This window comes from Octodon degus, unplaced genomic scaffold (genome assembly GCF_000260255.1).
Source record: "Octodon degus isolate 3935 unplaced genomic scaffold, OctDeg1.0 scaffold00031, whole genome shotgun sequence".
NCBI classification, from domain to species: Eukaryota; Metazoa; Chordata; class Mammalia; order Rodentia; family Octodontidae; genus Octodon; species Octodon degus.
In genome coordinates, this window is record NW_004524607.1 from 13,646,791 (window position 1) to 13,667,930 (window position 21,140).

Here is a 21,140-nt window from a genome sequence, read left to right on the forward strand (position 1 = left end):
AGAAATATAGTATCTTAGGCAGCAGTGCAAGCCTGTGTGTAATACCCGCTACCTGAGAGGCTAAGGCTAGAGGATCACAAGGTAGTGGCCAGACCAAGCAATGTGGTGAGATCTTGTTTCAACATAAAAAAAAAAGAAAATTGGCAGGGATGTAGTTTAGCTTGAGGCCCTGAGTTCAATCCTCAGTAGTGACCAAAAAAAAAAAAAAAAAAAAGTCTTGGGCTTGACCTCAGACTTACGGAATCAGTTCACTCAGATCTGTGTGTTTTTAAGCTCCTTCAGTGACCTGTATGCATGAAATGGGCTAATCTAAGGGACAGACTTGGAGACAAAGTGCCACTTGTTTTGGGGTGGTTCAGACAAACATCTCCTCAACAGGATTATCAAAAAAACAGCACACCTGCAGTCATTCCATCCTGTGTCCAGAACAGACATCACTAATTGATCATGGAACTGTCAACCATCCTTCCCATTCAGAATAGGAGTGTAGAATTTTCTTTTCCTCCTCCTCCCCACTCCCTCCTCCCAGTCCTCCCCATCTTCCTCTTCTTCCTCTTCCTCCTTCTTCTCCTCTTCCTCCTATTTTTCCTCTTCCTCTTGCTCCTCCTCCTCCTTCTTCCCCTTCTCCTTTTTCTTCTTCATCAAGGTTTGCTATGAAGTACAGGCTGGTTTTCAACTCAAGTACGGCTGGCTTTACACCCATGGCATTCCTCCTGCCTCACTTCCTGAGTGCTGAGATTATAAGTGTTTGCCACCACACTCAGTTTTGGAGTTTTCAATCTGGCACTCCCAAAAGAGGAAGTAACGAGTCAACAACACAGTAAGGGCTATGCAATAAGACATCGTGGATCCAGGTTTGAGTAGACTAACTGTTCATTTCCCAGACTGCCACTAGCTTTGTTCTTAATAACTGCATCACAATAATGACATCTACCCACTCATTTAATGTCTAGTATATTCTGGAGTCTGGTCCCTTCTAGTCCCTGCCAGAGAAGAATGAATGGCATGTCTTACAGATGAGGCTGTTAGGGGTGGTGGTGGGTGGTGGAGAGGCATGGCCAGCTACCCCCAGAGCTGTCTCTCAGGTCTGGGATCTGCCAGGTCCCTGCAGGGCACCTAGTGCTTCTGTGGCCACCTTGCCCCAGACCTGTGCTCAGTACCACCTTCCTCAGCTCCTGGGCTGGGTTCAGACCTCTGCAGCCCTCAGCCTCAGTCTGGGGACTCATCTTGCCCCTTAGACAGTGGGAGTGTCAGAAGGCAAGGGGGCGACTGTGGACTTGGGCTCTGGCCCTGGTGTTAATAATTATAGCCTGAGGACAATTTCAGGTGGGGCAGGAGAGAGAGGGGAGGGAGGGAGAGGGGAGGGAGGGTGCTGCTCACTGAGATTACCTCTGATGATAGTGAGCTCAACCAGGGAAGCAGTTCCACTCCCACCCTGGACACCAAGCACATCTAAATCTCTGCCCTCATGTCATTACACTGACGGTTGCCAAGTACCTGTGATGTGTCTGGCTGTGTCCTCAGTGCTGGGGACCCAGGACTGACCAGGAAAACTCCTGGCCTCCTGCACCTCACATCAGTGAGCATGGGAAACAGAGCCCCAGGAAACCTCAGAGGGCACTTCTGGTAAGAGTCTGGGTGGGGAGGCAGAAGGGATCTCGGTACCTCCTCAGGATTGTTTGAGCTTGACTAACTGAGATAATGCATGGGAAGAGTTATTCAGTAGGTGCCAGTTAAATGGTGGTGGGCTCATGCCAGCAGGGCAGTAGGGGTGGGGGGAGGCGATTGCTGCAGTGCCCCTGCTGGGGAGCTGTCCCTTCAGCACCAGCAGGTCACAGCTTGTTGCTCAGGGTGGTCTGCAACACCTGGACTTAAGCAGTCCTCCTGCCTCATCCTCCCAAGTGGCTGGGGCTCACCCACGTATGACACCATGCCCAGTGCTTCCTTGTGGAAGAGGCTGACTAAGCTATGTATGAGGAGAACCTGGAGACCCTTCTATGCTAGCACATTTGCCCAGGATTGGCCCCCACTTCTGCCGGTCCTGGGTCCCAGGCTCTGTGGCCCATCATCTCCAGCCCTTACAAGTGTGCAGGAGATGGTGCTGCAGGTCCTGTGCCTTCCCTCATCTCTCCAAGCCAGATAGTAAGCTGTGTGGCTGCTTACACCTGAGTCCTGAGGGCCTGTGGTGGCTGTTGCAGACCTGTCCTTTGCCCCTAGGCATCTTGATTTATTCAAAAGCCTCATTTAAAAGAACCAGGGTTGTGGGCACAAAATGAATTTGCTGCAGAGTTGCTTCCTCCCTCTGGCAGGGTCTAGGGGAGGATGAGTGTCCTAAGGGCACTGTGTATGCAAAGATCACGCTGCCTGGGAAGTACACAGGAAGCCAGTGCCACTTGGTCCTGTAGGAGCATGTGAGGAGGGGCCAGTGGGAATTTCATACTCTTGTTAGATGTGGTAGAAGCTCCAATATTCAAATTGTCTTGAACCAGGAAGAGAAGGAAGGAGAAAGGAGAAGAAAGGAAAGAAGGAACAAAGGAAGGACAAAGGAAAGAAGAAAAGAAGGAGGGTGGGAAAAGGAGAAGGAGAAAAAAGGAGAGAAAGAGGAAGAGAAGCAGGAGGAAGAGAAAGAAAAAACAACAACAAAAGTTGGTGCACAGACGTGAAAAGGCTGGAAGAATGGAGTTGAGGTACAGTTGGATCAAGGAGTTCCAAGAGGACCAGAGTGGCTGTTTCCTTCATCTCTGGGCTCTGCTTCCTCTGCTGGCTCTGGTCCCTGTACCACCCCCACCTTGGGTCTCCCCAAACTGGAGTCTTCTTGCCCTGTGACAGCACTTGTCCACTCTTCCAGGGATGGATCATGCCTGGTCCCCACCAGTCAGGCATGGCTCAGGGTGGGGGCTGTGGGTTGACTGAGGAGGGACAACTAGAAGAAAAGTGACAGTAGTTAGGAGAACAAGGTGGGACAGGCGCCAGACAGCCACACCTGCAGGCATCACTCAGCACACAGGAGGGTCCCTCCTAGGCGGTGAGGTTTCAGCCTGCAGCTGCCCACTCACTGCAGCAGCCTCCTGGAGGAGCCACTAGGCCACGTAGCTGCTTAGCGAGCTGGGACCCTGTCTCAAAAAGTAAAATGTGAGCTGGGCTGTAGCTTAGGGGGAAGGTCCTGGGTTCGATCTCTAGCACTGCAAACCAAAGCAAACAATACAAACAGCAAAACAAATCAAGTCCTAGGAAACCCAGCCTTAAAAGGAAGGATGTTCTGGCATACCCTGAACAGAAAGGAGCCCTGATAGGACGCCTGGTGAAATAAGCCAGTCACAAAGGACACATCAGGGCCTCCACTTCCCCAGACCCTGGACAGAGAAGGGTGGGGGGAGGTGGTGCTGGGAGGGGTGGGAGCCAGGTGATGGGTGGAGCCCCCACGTGGGTAACACCATGCAAAGGTGTGGGTGTGTCAGCACCCCTGCCCTTTAATGTGGTGCATTTCACCACAATTAAAAGCCACAATTAAGAAACTAAGCTGACAATGCAAACATACACAGGTGATTTACTAAGTGCCAGAGGAAATAGGGTAAGAAAACAAGAATGTTAGCATTGACGTGATGTCATTATGGAATGGTCTTAGCCTGTCTGGGCTTCTAGGACAGAACACCGTACCTGGGGCGGCTTATAAATGGTAGAAATTTCTTAAAGTCTGGGATCAGGGTCCCAGCATGGTGTGATTCTCTTCCAGGGTGCAAATGGCTGGAATGGGGAAAGACTATGGAGAGGTGTGTGAGTGTGTGTGTGTGTGTGTGTGTGCGCGCGCGCGTGTGTGTGTGACTGCAGACTGAACCCAACACTGTTATGCTGAGCTACATCCCCTGCCTTCTCTTTTTTCTTTTGAAAAGGAGTCTTGCAAAGTTCCTATATTGCCCAGGCTGGGCTCCAATCCGTGATTTTCCTGCCTCAACCTCCCAGAGGGCTGGGCTCTCAGCTGAGTGCCACCATGCCCCTTTTATAATTCCTAGTAGTACTGAGCACTCAAAATGTGGCTAAGTGTGACTTAGGAACTGAACCATAAACTTAATTAATTCTTTCTAAGTCAGGCTCTCATTTTGTGGCCCAAGCTGCTCTCAAATTCATAAGCTCAAGTGATCCTCCTATCTCAGCCTCCCAAGTCGCTGGGGCTGCAGGCAGGCTTTCATGTATCTTTAATGCATTTATATTTAATTAGCCACATGTGCCTGGCGGCATCCATGCCAGCACAGCTGTACAGTGGAGGCTTGATTTAGACTCATGATCGACATTTTTGGCATGAAAGGCAAGAACGTCATGGGTCCTGTAGTGGCTGCATGGGAAGCACCAGAGACATCTGGTCCTCTTGCTTCTGATGATGCTGTATTGATCGTTGGGGCCTGCAAGATAATCCTGGCCTGCTGCTGGCTCCCTCCGAGTGCCCGTCGCTTGACAGCCTCCCATTCAGTGGGCTGAGTGGCCATGGACTATCACTCTGTGAATCAATCCTTTCTAGGGGTTGGGTTCTGAGATTTTTTTTTTTTTTTTTTTTAATATCTTCTCTTAATGAAGAAGCTCTGCCCCTCAGCCTTCCAAAGGCTGGATCTGAGATAAAGCCAAGCTCTCATTTCTTTTGTAAAAAGGTCCCCAGAGGGGAACAAATCGATTAGTCTGTGTTTGGAGTACGGGTAGTGTTTCGGCTGTGTGAAGCCCCTGGGATTCTGTGCACAGTGTGTGTGTGTGTGTGTGTGTGTGTGTGTGCTTTGCCTCAAGCCCTATGGATCTCTGAGGGAATCTGTTTTTCAGAGCAGGCACTGACCTGCTCAGGAACCAAAGCCTGAGCCCTACTCAGTCCCCCCCCCGTCCTCCCCCCCTCGTTAGACAGGTAATGTGCCCACGTAACAAGGTTTGAAGGAGGCACATCTCATGCATAAGGCATGAATACCCAATCATCACGCCGAGCCCTACTCGTGGACATTATTCTTTGTAAATTTTTTGTGGTACTTAAGATTGAACCCAGCACCTTCATACTGAGCTGCATTCTGAGTCCTTTTTTATTTATTAGTTTGAGATAGGGTCTTGCTGAATCCCTAAATTGCCCCTACTGGACTCCAACTTGGGAGCCTCCTGTCCTCAGGCCGGATGGGCAGGGTCCCCCAGATCCCGCCCTTTGCCACAGGTTTGAGGGATGGGGGTGGGGACAAAACAGCTAGGCCTAGGTCACCTCTGTGAGAGGGGAGGGATGAGTTGGGGGATGGGACTTCCTGCCTGGGGTCCTGGCTATTTAAGGAGTTAGCCTGGCTGGCTTGGAGTCAGAGACTGGCTAGAAAAGAAGGGAATTAGAAATGCTCTCCTCCAGGTCACAGATGTCTCTCTGAAAGATCCAGCGCTTGCTTTTGGGTGAAGACACATCAACCCAAAGGCCACACCAGGGGCAGGGGTGTGGCTCACTGGTGGAGTGCTAATCTGGGACTCTGATTGGCTGTTGCTGATGTCATAGAACTAGCAGGGCAGAGATTGGCAGGTAAGTGGTTATCTGTAAGTCTTTCGGCTGGGGATGGCTCTCACTTACAGACAAGGAGGAGGGTGGGAGGGCTGAGGACTGGCTCATCATTGCCACCAGGTCTGGGACTGTGCACATGAAGCCATCCTTGCTGGCCAGGCCTGTACCCTCTGCTGCCTGTCGTGTCAGTCCCCTGAACATGGTGCACCGCTCCCCCTCCTCCCCCCGTGCTGTTTCTCTTCCTGTTCCCAGCACTGGGCCCCAGGATTTTGATCCCAGGGTCGTTCCCAGGTGGCACTAGTCCAATGACTCTTTCCCAAAGACCGCGCCAAGCTGGGCGGCCTTGCGGAGCAGCCTGCATTCAGGCGTGGACACAAAGCGTAGTCTGCGCGGGGGGATGGAGAGTGGCTTCCTGGGGGCGCTTGGCCCTGGCTGGCCTTGGCCTCGGAGGGACAAACACACAGATACCCCTTTGTGTGCAGCCCGGGCAGACCTCTTTAGTGCCTTGTGCAAGGGATTCAGGGTCGCCGCAGACAGGCACCAGCCCAGCTGGGGAGGGGCGGCTACTGCATCTTCAGAGGGGAGTCTGGTCCTTGAAGCTGCAGACCCCGCAGGGCCAGGTAACAGGCCAGGAGGGGACCTGCAGCTCAGGCCCCAGACTGGAGCCATTGCCACAGGGCAGTCAGAGAAAGAGTCTAGCCTTTACAGGGCTACTTCCCGAGCCTCGCTCATCTGTTCTTTTCTTTCTTTCATTTTGAGACAGAGTTTTGATAAGTTGCTCAGGCTGAGTTTGAGCTCGCTTGCTTTTCTCTCTCTCTCTCTCTCTCTCTCTCTCTCTCTCTCTCTCTCTCTCTCTCTCTCTCTTTCTTCTAGTGCTTCAGCCTCCCAGACTGCTAGGATCACAGGTGTGCACTACTGTACTCAGTCTGTTTTATTAGACTTGGAAGGGCTGGGATGTAGCTGAGTGCTCCAGCACTTGCTGATCAGGCACAAGTCCTGGGTGCTACAGAGAAAAACAGAAGAAGAAACAGAAAGAAAGAAAGGAAGGAAGGAAGGAAGGAAGGAAGGAAGGAAGAAAGAAAGAAAGAAAGAAAGAAAGAATCACTAAAGTAGCAAGTCCTTCTTGTTTTCCACTTTCCCAGGTCTGCAAGCCCTTAGAACAGCTGAGGGCCCCACCCACATGCCTGTCACCTGTCTCCTGGCCCATGGGGTCCAGCTGGGTCTGCTAACTCTGGCCCTGCGCCTGTAAGGATAAGATCCCCGAGATGATGGATGAGTCACTTATGCACCAGGCATTACCTGTGGCTCACTGCTCTGCCCCAGATCAGGAATCCTGTCTCCAAATTTGTGTTTTAGGGGCAGACGGGCCCAGAAACACACATGTGCTGTGTGGAGGCCACTTGGCAACTGTGTCTGCCTAAGAAGTAAGGTATTGGCTTAGAGATTAGCAAAGGCATCAAGAAAGGCTTTTTTTTCAGAGCAAGGCCTTTTAACCTGGGCTCTGAAGTATCTACAGGAGTTCTCTCATCAGAGAAGAATGAAAGGAACTGTTAAGTAAAGAAACCATGTGTGGAAGGCCAAGAAGCATGGTGGTTGAGGCCATGAAGAAAGCTTGCCTAGAACACCAAGGGTAGGAACCTATGTTTCCCCTGGAGCACAGGGCCTTCGGGCCCCTGCAGAAGTGGTCTGGTATGCTTTGCTCCGAACTTTGGCATGACACACTTGTGGTCTGGGTCCTCCAGCCTTGTGCAGGACTCACTAAGACCTGAGTCTTTTTTTCTTTTTCTGAGACAGGGTCACTCTCTGTAGTCCAGGCTGGTCTTGTACCGACTATATAGCCCCATTGGCCTTGAACTCGCCTTTCAAGGTGGGAGAGGTTGACAGGGCTCAAAGATCCTGGCCCTGCTAAGGTGGTTACGATCCCAGGAGCAGGGAAAGGGCTCTGCCTCTTTCCTTGCTTTGCCTTCAGAGCCACAACCAGTCTTCCTCCCTGGAGTAGAGGGCCAGGTAAATTATACTACAGTGCGAAAGGCTGATGGCAGGTTTGCCCCTCAGAACCACAGACAGGGTGGAAGGGGGAGTGAGTGTCGGCCACACTGTTCACCATCCCCAGCACTATCCTACCACACCCAGACCTGGCACGATTCCTGGCATGAGCCCTGCCAGGGCCTCATCAGCCCCCAGAGGTGGTGAATGACTCCCGCTTGCCGTCCCACCGGGATCTTGGGGACTGTGGCACCATGGTCCCTGCTCCCCTGAGCTCTTTCTCCAGCACCCTGGTCCTCAACCTTGGCCGACTGCTGAAATCCCCCCAGGTGGTTTTAGGAACCCCCTCCCCATGCTGGAGATTCTGTTTTGGTTGGGTGGGTCCCAGAGCTGGGAGTTTTATGATCTCTGGTTGCAACATTTGCTCTGGCTCACTTCCCCAACCTGCTGGGGATGGGGGGAATGACATCGATGTTCCTAGGGTGACCTCACATTCTCAGGCATGTAGCGCAATGTCCAGAAAACTCAGTAAGCACCCCTTCTGCACAGCTAGATTCACTGCATGTTGGTGTTTTACAATGAACCTTGTTCTTGTCGTTGCTTTTTCTGCAGACATCTGGACGCTTTGTCCTTAACCTACCCTCATAGCTCCTCCTGCAGAGCCGAGTCTCTCCTCTGACTCTGCTGCGATCTAACAGCCAGTTTATTATCTTCTTCCCTGGGGGCCCCAAAGGGATTCTTAAGAATAAAATGTCACTTTCAGTCCTTGATACTCCGCCACAGACTTGTGTCTTGAGTTTCCTCTGTGACCTTTGGTGTCTGGCTTCTCTCACTGACCATAGTGGGACTTTTTGTCTCGTGTGGGTGGTGCTGGGAGTTGAAGCCAGGGCCTGGCACATGCTAAGCACCTTCTCTCCCACTGAGCTATGTCCCAGCCCCTGGCCTGGTGTTCTTGAGGCCCACCCAAGCTGTATGTGCATGTACCCCATTCTTGTTCAAGAAATGGGTAATATTTCACTGTGTGGATTTCAGAGAGAAACATTTTGTTATCTACCCACCCATCTACTTCCTAAGTTTTTGTTTGTTTATTTTTATTTATTTATTGTATTTTAGGGAAGGATCTACAGGGTATTTAGGGTCTTACTACTAGATCAGACTGGTAGTGATTCTCCTGTTTACGACCTCCCAAGAGCTGGGATCACAGGCACATGCCACCACACCCAGTCTCAAATGCTGTCTCAATGTGCCCTGGGGGTGGGGCCAGCACAGCAGGCCTGGGGATTGAACCCCTGGCCCCTGCTTCTGCTTGCAAGCACTTTAATCAGCTCAGTTATTTGGTCAGCCTTTTTTTTTTTTTTTTTTTTTTTTTTTTTTTTGAGATGGGAATCTTGCTGTGTTGCCAGGCAGGTTCTGCATTCCCGGACTCAAGCCATCCTCCTGCCTCATCCTCCTGAGTCACTGGGACTCCAGGTGTGTACCCAGCACCTGGTACCAGGTGATTCTTAATGTGTGGCCGAGACTGGGAACCAACCAGCTCTCTGGCCTAGCCTCATCTCCCTCTTGGAACAACATGACATGCTTCTGCATCATGCCAGGGTGCTGCTGAGACTTGCCTGAGAAGCACGTAGGTGGGCTTGCTTACTGGTGCCCAGGGAGGCTGAGGCAGAAGGATTGAAAGCTCAAGGCCCACCTACAGAGCTTAGAAGGACCCTATGTCAAAAGAAAAAAAACTAGAAATGGGCTGGGGTTGGTGCAGCCCTGCGGTTGATCCCTAGAACCATGAGGGGAAACAGTGCCTGTGGTGTTTGTGGGAGTCTGGAGCGGGGTGGAAGGAAAGGTGTGGCACCCTGGTGCACACACATGGAAGCTGTGCCCGGAGCCTCCTGCTTGTCTCTAGTAGCTCACATGGCAGCCGCGGGGCACGCAGAGCCCCACCCCTCCAGGATGGGGCCTCAGCATATGGGTCTTGTCAGGCGCTGGCGTCTGACCCTGCATCCTGGCTCCAAGTGGCAGTGGCCGTGTAGTCCTCAGGGCTGCAAGCATTGGCCACAGCATAGGGATTGTGTAGCCGGTTTCCTCTTCAACGTAACCAACGATGGTGCAGGCTCTTTGAAGAGTCCACACTGTTCTGAGATTGCCTCTCTAGCTGGCTGCTCTGTTTTGTACTCACCTTGACTTGACCTCTATGTGCCATCTGCTTAGAATGGAGCTCAGGTCCCTGCCCTGGAGACTGATGAGTTCTGCCACATCCTACCATGGAATACCACTCAGCCCAGAAGAGGGAGGGCCAGGATGTAGTTCTGCAGCTGAGCATGCACCGAGCATGCTTGGGGCCTTGGGTTCCAGCCCCAGCACCAAAACAAATGAGTTAAAAAACCTGAGTAACTAAAAATATATTACAAAGAAAGGAACATGCAACTGCATAGACCAATTGCAAATGCCCTATGCTCATGAAGGCAGGAGGCTGAAAGGCCAGCGGGGATGTGATGGAGGAGTTGGCCAGAATCTCCAGGAAAGGTCTGTTCACTTTTTGTAAAAGCAAGTCTGTCTCAGAAACATCTGTTGTTTTGTTTTTGTGGTGCTGGGCCTACCCGCTGAGCTATGTCTCCAGTCCTTTTTAAAGATTTTTATTTTGAGACAGAGTCTTGCTAAGTCTCTAAATTGCTCAGGTTGTGGTAAAAATTCTGATCCTCTTGCCTCTGCCTCCCACAGCCCTGGGATTACAGGCGTGAACTACAGCGCCCGGCTTAGAAACATCTCATTAATACATCTTAATAGAAAAGAAGTAAATTGCTTTACCTATTTATAATGAACTTTAATATATATAATGAACTCTCTTGAAACATTGTTCTGTTTTTACAAGTTTTTAATAAAAAAAACAAAACAAACAGATAATCAAACATTTTTATTTTTTGTTTTTTTCTTTTCTTCTTCTTCTTTTTTTTTTTTTTTTGCGGAACTGGGGATTGAACTCAGACCCTTGCACTTGCCAGGGAAGCGCTTATTCTACTGAGCCATCTCCCCAGCCCTCAAACATTTTTTATATGATGAATACATTCTTAATATCTGCAGGTAAGATAAAGAACAGAAGGCCGAAATCGAGCAACATTGTTTGCAAAGCTGCCACTGTGGGCTGGCTCCCTTTATCTGGAGTTCTGGAAAAGGCAACATTGTAGGGAGTGAGGACAGAGCAGTGTTTGTTTTTTTCGGGGGGTTGCCATCAACCTTGGGCTCTTGGGGAGCTGATGGGTCTATAGCAAAACAGAAATGGTGCACTTGGGGAGGCTGGGCCAGGAGGATGGAGAGTTTGAGCCCAGATTGGGCAGCTTAACAATTTAGTGAATGCTACCTCAAAATAAAAACTATAAAAGGGCTGGGGCTGTAGCTTCGGGGTGCCTGGATCAGAAGAAGAGGGGGAGGGGAGTTGTACCCTACGCCAATTGAAATGTGAAAGGCTAGTTCACTGCCTGCCTTCTTAGCATGCCTGACTAGGGGTATGAGAAGAAAGCTGGTCCCCGAGGGGTTAAAGGACCAGTTCTCGGGTCTTCAGGGTGGTGGGAACCGAGCCTTGGTCCCCGGCCTGGCCCCAGGCCCCTCTTTCTTCCTCCCTCAATAGCTGCAGGGCTTTAGACAAGGGGAGCCTTGTAGAGCCCAGAAATAAATAAATAACTGGTGCCCCAGGTCGTCACGGCAACCGTGACATCACCCTGAGGCTGAGTGGCTGGTGCCGTGGGTGGCTGGCCAGTGGTAGAGCACTTCCAGGCCATTCCTGGGGACAGGTGGGTGAGGACCACACCACTGAGGACTTGTGTGTGCCCGCTGCCTCCGTGCCCAGGTGGCCATCTTCTCCCTGTGCCACGTAATCTGTGCCCCTCTCCTCTGCTCCTAAGGGTCCTCTCATCTGGCATCAGGGTCCGCATCCTCCAGCATAACCTTGTCACCCTAGAGACAGCCAAGGCCCACCAGGGGTCAGGACTGCGGCCCGAGGGGAGTGGGAGCTCTGCCTATGACAGCACCATCTTATTAAGAAGCCAGTTTTGGCGCGGTGCCTTCTGCCACCCAGCTGTTCCCGGCCCTGGGAGGTTTTGCATCAGGGCCCCCATTTCCTTGGGGTCCGGGAACCCAGCTCGAAGCTGGCCCTGCATGGGAGCGGGCCACGGGAGGCAGAGCCCGAGCCCTGGTTTCCTCTTGATCTGTTGGGCTCAGCAGGAAGCTGACCTTGGTCCCATGACCCCAAGTCACTTGGTCATGAGCCACTGCTGGTGGGTGGGGGTCTGACCTGGACTCCTGCTCACCAATGCATAGGCATAGTGGACCCCAGGACCCCGGGCGTCCCAGCGTGGGAGCCCACAGACACCTACTGGCTCTGCAACCTCTGAACCCTCGCTGGCCTCCTTGGGGTGGCACAGACAGTGCCCATGGTGTTTCGTGAATTGTACCAGCAGAGTCAGTACATGGGTGCCAGACACGCCCATGATGTCACTAGCACGACACCAGCATACAGAAGGTGCTGGATAAACGCGCAGTGTGTCCTTGGATCTGAACCGCACACTTATTTCCTGCCCTTGGCAACTGAGGGCAGGGTTTGGCAGGTGAGGGGGACTCTAGCGCCCTCTGATGGATGCCATGGGAATGCCCCTGGGGAAACCACCCCCGACAGGTTCCAGACTTCCGCGTTCCTAGGATGAGTGACAGCTTTCCAGGATCTGGGGGTGGAGTGGATCAGACAGGCGATCATCCTCTGAAGTTTCCAAAGATGTCAACCGTTAGGGCTGTTTATTTCCAAGGTAAAGTCACCTAGCTCTTGCACATGTAGGTCTAAGCTCAGGAGAAATGAATACGTATGTTCTCCGAAAAAATTATACGCACAAGTCTTCATGCGCAGTCACCCCCAGTGGCTCAAAAGGGCCGCACCACCTGCATGGACTGAGCAAACTCTGTGTGGTCCAGTTAACCCGTAGAGTACTATGTAGCTCTGAAAAACCCCAGATTCTGTTCAATAACAGAGAACTGCAAAAATCACTTTAAAAGAAGCAGCCAGAAATAATAGGGTGTGTGCTGTGTGTCTATGGATGACAAGTTCCGGGGCAGGAAGAACTAATCTTCAGAGAATATGTCAGAGGGTGGCTCTGGGAAGAGGGTCCTACCCCTGGGAGGTGTAGAAGGGAGCTTTCTTGGGGGCAGGAAATGAGCTATGTCTTTCAGGGTGGTCTTGTGTGTATGTGTGCACGTAAATTCACCAAACTATATCCTTGGGGGAGTCAAACTGTAAGTTATATTTTAAGAAAATTTAGAAGTCCACCATGGTGGTCCACACCTGTAATCCCAGCACTCTGGGAAGCTGAGTCAGGAGGATCGAAAGTTTGACCCCCAACTTAGCTATTTAGTGAAACCCTGTCTCAAAAATTTAAAAAGAAAAAAGGATTGGGGGTGTTATTCAGTATGAGAGCCCTTGGCTTAATCCCCAGTACCGCCAATAAAATCGAATAGAGAAAAAGAGAGAATGCTGCACCCCGTGCCGCTTCTGAGTAACCTGGGGTCAAGGGCGATTCCCTTCACTGAAAGCGTAAAGTTCTATGCGCAGCTCCGGGGTGGGGGAAGGCCCACTGGACAGTGATAAACGCGCATGCGCGGAGGCTGGTGCCTGGGACAGCGTGGGGCATCTGGCTGGCGCTGGCTGGGGGAGGAGCCAAGAGAGGCCCCTCCTACCTGGGGTCCCCTCCCCCCCAGCAGTCCCACTTCTACGTCTTTCCAGGTTCATGAACCACCGGGTCCCACCCCACAAGCGGTACCAGCCCACGGAGTACGAGCACGCGGCCAACTGCGCCACCCACGCTGTGAGTATGGGCTGGGGGCCCCAGTGGCTATGGGGACAGGAAAGGCAGCCTCCTTGCCTGTGCAGGTGCCCCCGCCCTCCTCGCGGAGCCCTCTCAGGTCTCCCATAGCCCCCGAAGGCCGATGGGATCTGGTGGGGCAGGACACTGATGGACGCTGGAGGATTGGGAGCCAAGCGTGCCTCTCTTCCTCTAGAACCTTCTGTGGCTCCCTAGTACCCGGTACGGCACCTCATCACAGAGCGCGCTCAGGCAGGTCTCACTGCTGGGCTCTGCTCCTGTGGCCACGCCCTCCTCCCCAGGCTCCCAGGACGCCCACTCACATGACCTCTGCACACGCTGTGCCCACACTTGGAATACTTTTCCTCTCTGCTCCAGCCTCATTTGTCTTTCGTGGCCTTGCTGAGATGTCCTTGCCCTGGGCCCAGGTGCTGGGGAGCCACAAGCCCCCTCAGTATGCCTAGGTGGAGAAGAGGCCAGTCCATTTATCAGTCAGAAAACCTGTCTGCACGTCCTGGAGGCAGGGGCTCTGCTCTGGGCCCTGGCTGCGCGGGTGTAGGACTCAGTGTGCCTGTTCCTCTTTCTCTGCAGCGACACGTTCAGCTGAACCCAAGCTTCCTGTGCTTTCCATTTCTTTTTGTAGCATCTGGAAACGAACCCAGACTCTTTTCCCTGAGCTGATTCCCGCCTCTTTTACTCTTTAGAGACCTGGACTTGCTAAATTGCCGGGGCTGGGCTTGAGCTTGCAGTCCTCCTGCATCAGCCTCCCAGAACACTGGGCTCACAGGCACACACTTGCCCACCTCTGTGGGTGCTTATTTTCCTCACTTGCCTTGGAGCAGGAGCTCTGCGGTGCCCTCCCCAAGTTGTGGAATAGAGAGGACTTGCCCAAGTCATACGCTGATTCGGCACAACCTCCCAGAGAGCACTTGTCCCTGAATCCCAGCTCTGTCACCATGGAGCTCTAAGCCTCAGTTTCCTCATCTGCAGAATGGGCACAAACCACTCCCCAGGGTTGTGTGTGAGTGCTGTCTGAGGCAACAATGTGGCAACATGTGGGCCAAGCTCCAGCCAATCCTGAAGTCCCAGGAGACATAGGTTAAGGACTCAGTGTGACCTCTGGGCACCAACTGCAGACGCGGGTGTCCCCATACTTGGTGGTGGCTGCTGGTGTTGTGCCCATGAAGCGCGCCCAGCCCAGGGTGTGGTTAGGGCAGCGCTCTGCCCCACTTCCCTCCAGGACTGGGCTGTGAGCATGCCCTGGCTTGTGGGAGGAAGGGGGAAGAAAGGGGTGAGGAAGGAAGGCTGAGCTCTTGAGCCCAGCTACCCCGGGGCCTCTGAGTGAAGAGACGGTGCTGGGTCCTAGCCGCAGAACCCAGTGCCCCACTCCACATGCCCACGCCAGTGATCCTGCCCTCAAGGAGGCTGAGGCAGGAAAAAGGAAGTTGGAGCCCACTTAGTCAACTTAGTAAGACCTGGAAAAACCAAAGAAGGCTGGGGCTGGGCTCAGGGCGAAGGCCCAGGTTCAACCCCAGTGCCCCTGCCCACCCCCCAGCCCCAATCTGCCCCTTTCAGCCCTTCTGTCTGCCACATGCTCAGTCTGCCCTAAGCTTTGGCTTTGGGAGCTGTCCCTCCCCCAGGGCCAGGCCTCTCCCCCAGCAGGACCAGTGAGCTGTTTTTCCTGCGGACCCCAGAGGTCGTGCATTGTGGGGGCTGTCTTCTCCAGGCCCTGCTCCTCTCCCTCTCCCTCCCTCTCCCTTGCCCCTTTCTCTCCCTCTTTTTTCTTCCTTCCCCCTCCCTCCCTCCTTCCCTTGCCCCTTTCTCTCCCTCTTTTTTCTTCCTTCCCCCTCCCTCCCTCCTTCCCTCTCCCTTTCCCTGCCTCCTCTCCCTTCTCCTCCTCCCCTCTCTCCCCTTTTGTCCTCCCCCTCTCTCTGTCCCTCTCCCTTCCTTCTCTACCTGTCATTGAGGGCTAAGGCTTCATGAGGCCTGGTAACCCTGGAGGAAGTAGTTCTTCCATACAGAAACCTGCACAGGGACAGGGCCCTGGTCTGGCAGGGAGTGACACAGCCAGCGGCACTGCTGTGCTCCCACATGGGGACAGGGATAAGGCTGTCACCAGCCCAGCCTTCAGGAGGCTGCAGCCTGGGAACCCTGGGCGGGGCAGGAGAGTGGAGGGAAGTTGTGGGCTGAGGGCCACTGGAGAGGCAGGGGACGGGAGTGCTAACGCGAGCCACCATCACAGTAGGTGGCACTATTCAAACTTCTTCCCCCTGCCGGTCTGGACTGAGCCCTGCCATTAGGGGACTCCAGGGAGGCAAGGTGTGGACATCAGTGACCACAGGGTGTCACAGACGTGTGACCCATGTGGGGTTCCTCTGTGTGGCTCGGCACAGCACGGGCTGTGACTGGGGCTTCAGTCCCCACTCCCTGGAGAGACCTGTGCTGTCTGAATGGCTGCCTTCCCATGCCCCGGGGCCCTGTGTGGCTGCTGCCTGGGCCATGCCCCCTGTCCCCCGAGTAGCAGTAGCGTGCAAGGCCCTGCAGCTGTTCCCTCCTGCAGTTCTGGATCATCCCCAGCGTCCTTGGCAGCTCCAACCTCTACTTCCTGTCCGACAACGACTGGGAGACCATTTCTGCCTGGATCTATGGCCTGGGTCTCTGCGGCCTCTTCGTGGTGTCCACTGTGTTTCACACCATCTCCTGGAAGAAGAGCCACCTCAGGTACAAGCTGCCCGGCCTGGAGGGGATGCCTGCCAGGATGGGGGACACTGAGTCTGCAGGGGGACTGAGGACAGGCCACTCCTGGGGCATCTTCACAGTGCTGGGGTTGAGCAGCCCCTCGTCAGGCTCACCATCTTATCCAGGCTGGAGGACAGCAAGTGCCCTGAGCCCGGCTGCCACTCCCTGCTGGCCATCTCTGGGTCCCAGAACTATCCAGAGGCCCTTGCCCAATCTTCTGCAGACAATCCCTGACATTTTTTTTCTTTTCTCTTTCTTTCTTTCTTTCTTTCTTTCTTTCTTTCTTTCTTTCCTTCCTTCCTTCCTTCCTTCCTTCCTTCTTTCTTTCTTTCTTTCTTTCTTTCTTTCTTTCTTTCTTTCTTTCTTTCTTTCTTTCTTTTTTTGCGGAACCGGGGATTGAACTCAGGCTCTTGTGCTTGCCAGAGAAGTGCTTATTCCACTGAGCCATCTCCCCGGCCCCCTGACATTTTTTTCTTAAGACAAGGTCTTACTACACAATTCAGGCTGGCCTTGAGCTCACGTTGTAGCCCAGGAGGGCCTTGAACTCTCAGTGATCCTCCTGTCTCAGCCTCCTGAGTGCTGGGATCACAGGCATGCAACACCACACTTGTCTGAATTCCTGGTTTTTAAGACCTTGATTTATTTTGCCTCATTCTTGCCTGGCCTCCTGTGTGTCTTGTGTCTGGTGTCTACACCTCCCTCTCCTCTTATGAGGACGCAGTCATTAGCTTTAGGGTCCCATCTTCAGTGCTGTGGCCACTGTCCTCACCTGGGAGGCATGGGTGAAATCGTGGCACCTCCTGGTAGGCAGGGTTGGGGTTAAGGCCAGTAAAGGCCTTACAGCAGCTCTGTGCTGGCAGTGTGAGCTACACACGTGTTGACCGTCGTCATTGTTATCAGGGACGTGTGTGGTTGGACCATGCGTGGGTAGTGTCACTGGTCAGTTTGCTGGACTGAATCAGTTTGTATTAGTTATCTACTGCTGTGTAACAAAAATACCCCAAAGTGTGGTGGCTGAAAATAACAAGAATAAGTGGTGGACTGTGGCTTAGGGTCCCTCCTACAGCCAGATGTCTGGTGGCACCGTGCCATCTGAGCGTCCACTTCCACGGTGGCTCCCTTCCCTGGTTGGAGAGGTGGTGCCGGGTCCTCTGTGCATCTTCATCTGGGCTTCCCCGTTGTCATGGAGTGAATGATGTTCTCTAAAGTTAGTGGCAGATGCTGTGTGACATTGGGGTCCAGCCTGGGAAAAAGCCTGTGCCTGCAGAGGGCTGCCCTGCTGTTGTGAGTGGGCACAGGACAAAGTGGGCACCACAGGAGCAGGGCACAAGTGCCACTCTGAGGGCTGCCTGTGACACTGACCACATGCACGGAGGCCACAGCTCACTGCAAGGGGAGGCTGTGGAAGAGAGGCCGTTATTGGCCACCTCCCGCACACTGCTGAGTGTCAACCTATGAGCTCCGCCACAAGCCTGGGCCAGGTCGCTGGTGTCCTGGATTCACAGAAGTGGGAATGGCTGGGAGTGACAGCCAGTGCCCCAGTGTTTCTGGGTGGCTGTCAGAACCTGGCAGGGTTCCAGGGTGCAGCTCTAGTCTGTGCACATTTTTAAGTCATAGGATTCTTTTCCAACCAGAATCCTTTGGGAACTCTGACTGTCACACCATAGTGGGACCCCAAGGCCTTTGCACACAGCCCCCAGAATGGTGAGGAGTCTGGCTTCATACCTGCTGCTCTGGGCGCTTGCAGACGGGGAAACTGAGGCAGAGGTGTCATGACTGGGAGAGGGGTGCCGGCCTGTGCCCAGGCCCTCCCTGCCGCCCTGGGGCCGTGACCACCCTCTCTGTGCCTCCGTAGGATGGTGGAGCACTGCCTGCACATGGTGGACCGCATGGTCATCTACTTCTTCATCGCGGCCTCCTACGCCCCCTGGTGAGTCCTGCTGCTGCCACCCCTGTCCTTGTCGCTGGGTTTCTACTGGTTGGGGAGATGAGGAGACCGGGGAGCGTCTCTCCGCTTCTGTTTCCCTGCCAGGAACCAGCTACTCCTTACCAACTTCTTGTCTATCTATCTATCTATCTATCTATCTATCTATCTATCTATCTGTCTATCTTTTTTTTATGTCCCAAAAGGAAATGTGTGTGTGTGTGTGTGTGTGTGTGTGTGTGTGTGTTAGGTTCACTAGAGACCAGATCTAGCACAAAATATATGTAATATGTAGAGGATTTACAAGGTGGCTCACAGTGGCTGCCCACAGGGTTGGGGTGGAAGAATACAAAAGGATCGCCGTGTGCCTGAGAGCTGGAAGAGCCAGTTGAAAGTCGAAGGCCTGGTACTCGCTGCAGGCTCTGGACTGGAACTCACTGTGTAATCCAGACGGGCCGCAGACTTCTGAGCCTCCTGCCTCAGCCTCCTGGATACTGAGATTACAGGCCCGGCCACCACACCTCTAAAGACAGTATTTAGAGTGCTGTGCGACTACAGAAATGTTGAGAGGCTGTGGTGTGGCAGAGAGAACATCCTGTGATCAGTGCTGCGGCCCCACATTCTGGGCTTGGGTCAGCCTCCTGCTCGCTGTGTGCCTTTCAGAAAATTACTGTGCCCGAGCTTTAGATTTCTGACCTCAGATTTCTGACCTCTGAAATGGAGATAAGGATAAGCCGGTGTCCTTGCCCCCAGCAGAGCAAGGAGACGTGAGAACAGAGTAGACTGTCTAACCCAGGCGTGCTGGCATGCACCTATAATCCCAGCGCTCTGGGAGACTGAGGCAGGAGGAGCCCAAGTTCAAGCCCGGGTTAGGCAAGTTGGTGAGACCCTCTCTCAGGGCTGGAGAAGTAGCTCTGGTTTGATCCCCAGCTTGTGTTTGTATTTTGAAGGCCCACTGTCTAGCACACACAATGGACAGGGCAGAGTAGAAGAAAACAGGCGGTGAAGCCACGGGGGACAGAATCTCCCATCTCCAATGTTCAAGAAAATGAACATAATTATAATTATTTGAGAGCAAAAGACAAATCAGTGTCTGCCTATGGATGGGGGACAGACACAGCCCAGCAGTGCCAATTTAGGGTCTGAAGTTCTGGGCGGAGTGGGCAGCCGAGGGCTTTTCCCTGCAGAAGGCGACCTGGTCTTCTCTCTGCTGACTGAGACCCTGGAGAAGACTCGCTGGGAAGGTGACATGGGCGTGGTGACATGGGCAGGGGTATGACTCCAGGGCCCAGGCTGAGCTTCCCCCGGGGTCTTTGGATTGTGTTAAATTTTGCTGATTTTTCAGAATTTTCTTTCTTGCCTTGTTCCAAGTGGAAAGCGCGACAGCGCCCTCTGCTGTGCGGTGCCGAGGCTGCTCATGGCCAGGCCCGAGAGGGCGGAAGAGAGACAGCGCCACCTGGCGGGCAGTGCCCAGGCCCGCGCTCACAGCCTCGGTCCATGACAGCTTCTCACCTCTATGACCTGGGGTCTCCTCCTGCAGCGTCTCTGGGTGTTGGCACATGTGCAGAGCTCCCGCTGACCCCCTGCATCCTCTTCCGGGATCATTGGGGTTGGAAGTGGAGACAGGTGCAGACTCTGTCCCTGCCTGTCATCTACTTCCTATTCCAGCTTCTCTTGACTTCCAGGTGTGAAGAACTACAAGAACTGTATGTTCCTCAGGGAAAAATGAAGACAGTTAAACAGGCGCACAAGTGCGAGGTGGTAAAAAGCCTTTGGAAATGAAGGTGGAGACCCCACACCTACAGGGACAAACTGAAGAGCCAAGCCGCCTTGCGATGGGCTGAATGAAGTCAACTCGGCAACACAGCAAAGAACCACCCCGGAGTGTGGATTATCCAAGAAAATATACATATTTTTAAATAGCCAAAATTTAAAGCAATCAGACTAATAAGTTAAAGACAGACCCTCCTTCTTTGGGCGTGGAGACTGAGGAAAAACCCACACAGAGGGGAAAAATTTAGTTTGGCCCCTGAGTGTGGCCACAACCCTATTTAACACTGAAACACAACAGGAACACTTCTACAATTTTCCAAAGGCAGAACTCAGCGCAAGCTGTCTAGTGAGGTTGTCACACAGATGTGAAGCCACAGGAAACCCCTGGCACACATGAAAGGAGTCAGGGAATACAGTGTTTTTGAAAGCTTTGGGAAAAAACACCTTGACAAAAACACTTAGCCAATTAAATGACTATTGTGCATGCCTAATACTCCTAGAACTCTGGAGGCTGAACCAGGAGGATTGTAAGTTTGATTATAGTCTGTGTGACTTTGTGAGACCCTGTCTCAAAAGTAAAAAAGGGCTGGGGATGTAGCTTAGTGCAAAGGCCCAAGGTTCAATCCTCAGTGTCTTATCTACCTATGTCAAAAAAATGGTAGCAAAAATCTACTCCATCATTAAAGAACCCATATTAGACAGTTGTGTGAGTTACAGTCATAGAACAGAATGTTATTATTGCAAACCTAAGAAATGTAACATTACTGATATTTGTAAGGAAAACGAGTGATTTGTAGAGAAAAGGTGGAGAATCAGGATGCTGAATCATGTGTGTGTGTGTGTGTGTGTGTGTGTGTCTGTCTGTCTGTCTGTCTGTCTGTCTGTCTGTCTCTGTCTCTCAGAACTTGATACTAGGAGCTGAACTTTGGGCCTTTACACAGTGCTATATCCCACTATTTTATTTTTTATATTCTGAGACAGTATCTTGGTGAGTCACCAAGTGGCCCAGACTGAGCTCACCCTTGCAGTCCTCCTGCTTCAGCCTCCCACAGTGCTGGGAGTATGGATTGTGTCACCACACCCAGCTTATGTCTTATGTTGGCAGCAGACCCAAAAGATAGCATTGACCATGGAAACAACAAGAAAATTCAACACCTTTATACTTTATATATTTGATCTTCTTGGTTTTAGAGTCAAAGTAAAGTTTATGTTGGGGAAACGTTTGCTTGAAGTTCAGAAAACCATTTTGTTGGTTTGCATTTCCTAATGTTAAAGTCAAGTTAAAAATCAAAGGTAAAACTTTAATTTATATTATTTTATATTTTGTAGTTCTAGGGATTGAGCCCAGGGCCTTCACACTGAGCTGCATCCCAGCCTTTTTTTT

The 21,140-nt window shown here is 52.5% G+C and overlaps 1 protein-coding gene and 1 non-coding gene across 2 annotated transcripts in view; one reads left to right on the forward strand and one right to left on the reverse strand.

Annotated features, from left to right (window-relative positions):
- Positions 1 to 21,140, forward strand: part of Mmd2 (monocyte to macrophage differentiation associated 2) — a 40,201-nt gene that overhangs the window by 8,327 nt on the left and 10,734 nt on the right. The window contains exons 2-4 of the mRNA XM_004629689.1: positions 13,242 to 13,323; positions 15,881 to 16,041; positions 17,915 to 17,989. Coding sequence (XP_004629746.1) covers positions 13,242 to 13,323; positions 15,881 to 16,041; positions 17,915 to 17,989 — 318 coding nt within the window. The remainder of the gene's footprint in view (positions 1 to 13,241; positions 13,324 to 15,880; positions 16,042 to 17,914; positions 17,990 to 21,140) is intronic.
- On the reverse strand, positions 4,873 to 4,973 carry LOC111816409. The gene has a single exon (XR_002820812.1). It is a non-coding gene; the product is annotated as a small nucleolar RNA U13 (small nucleolar RNA).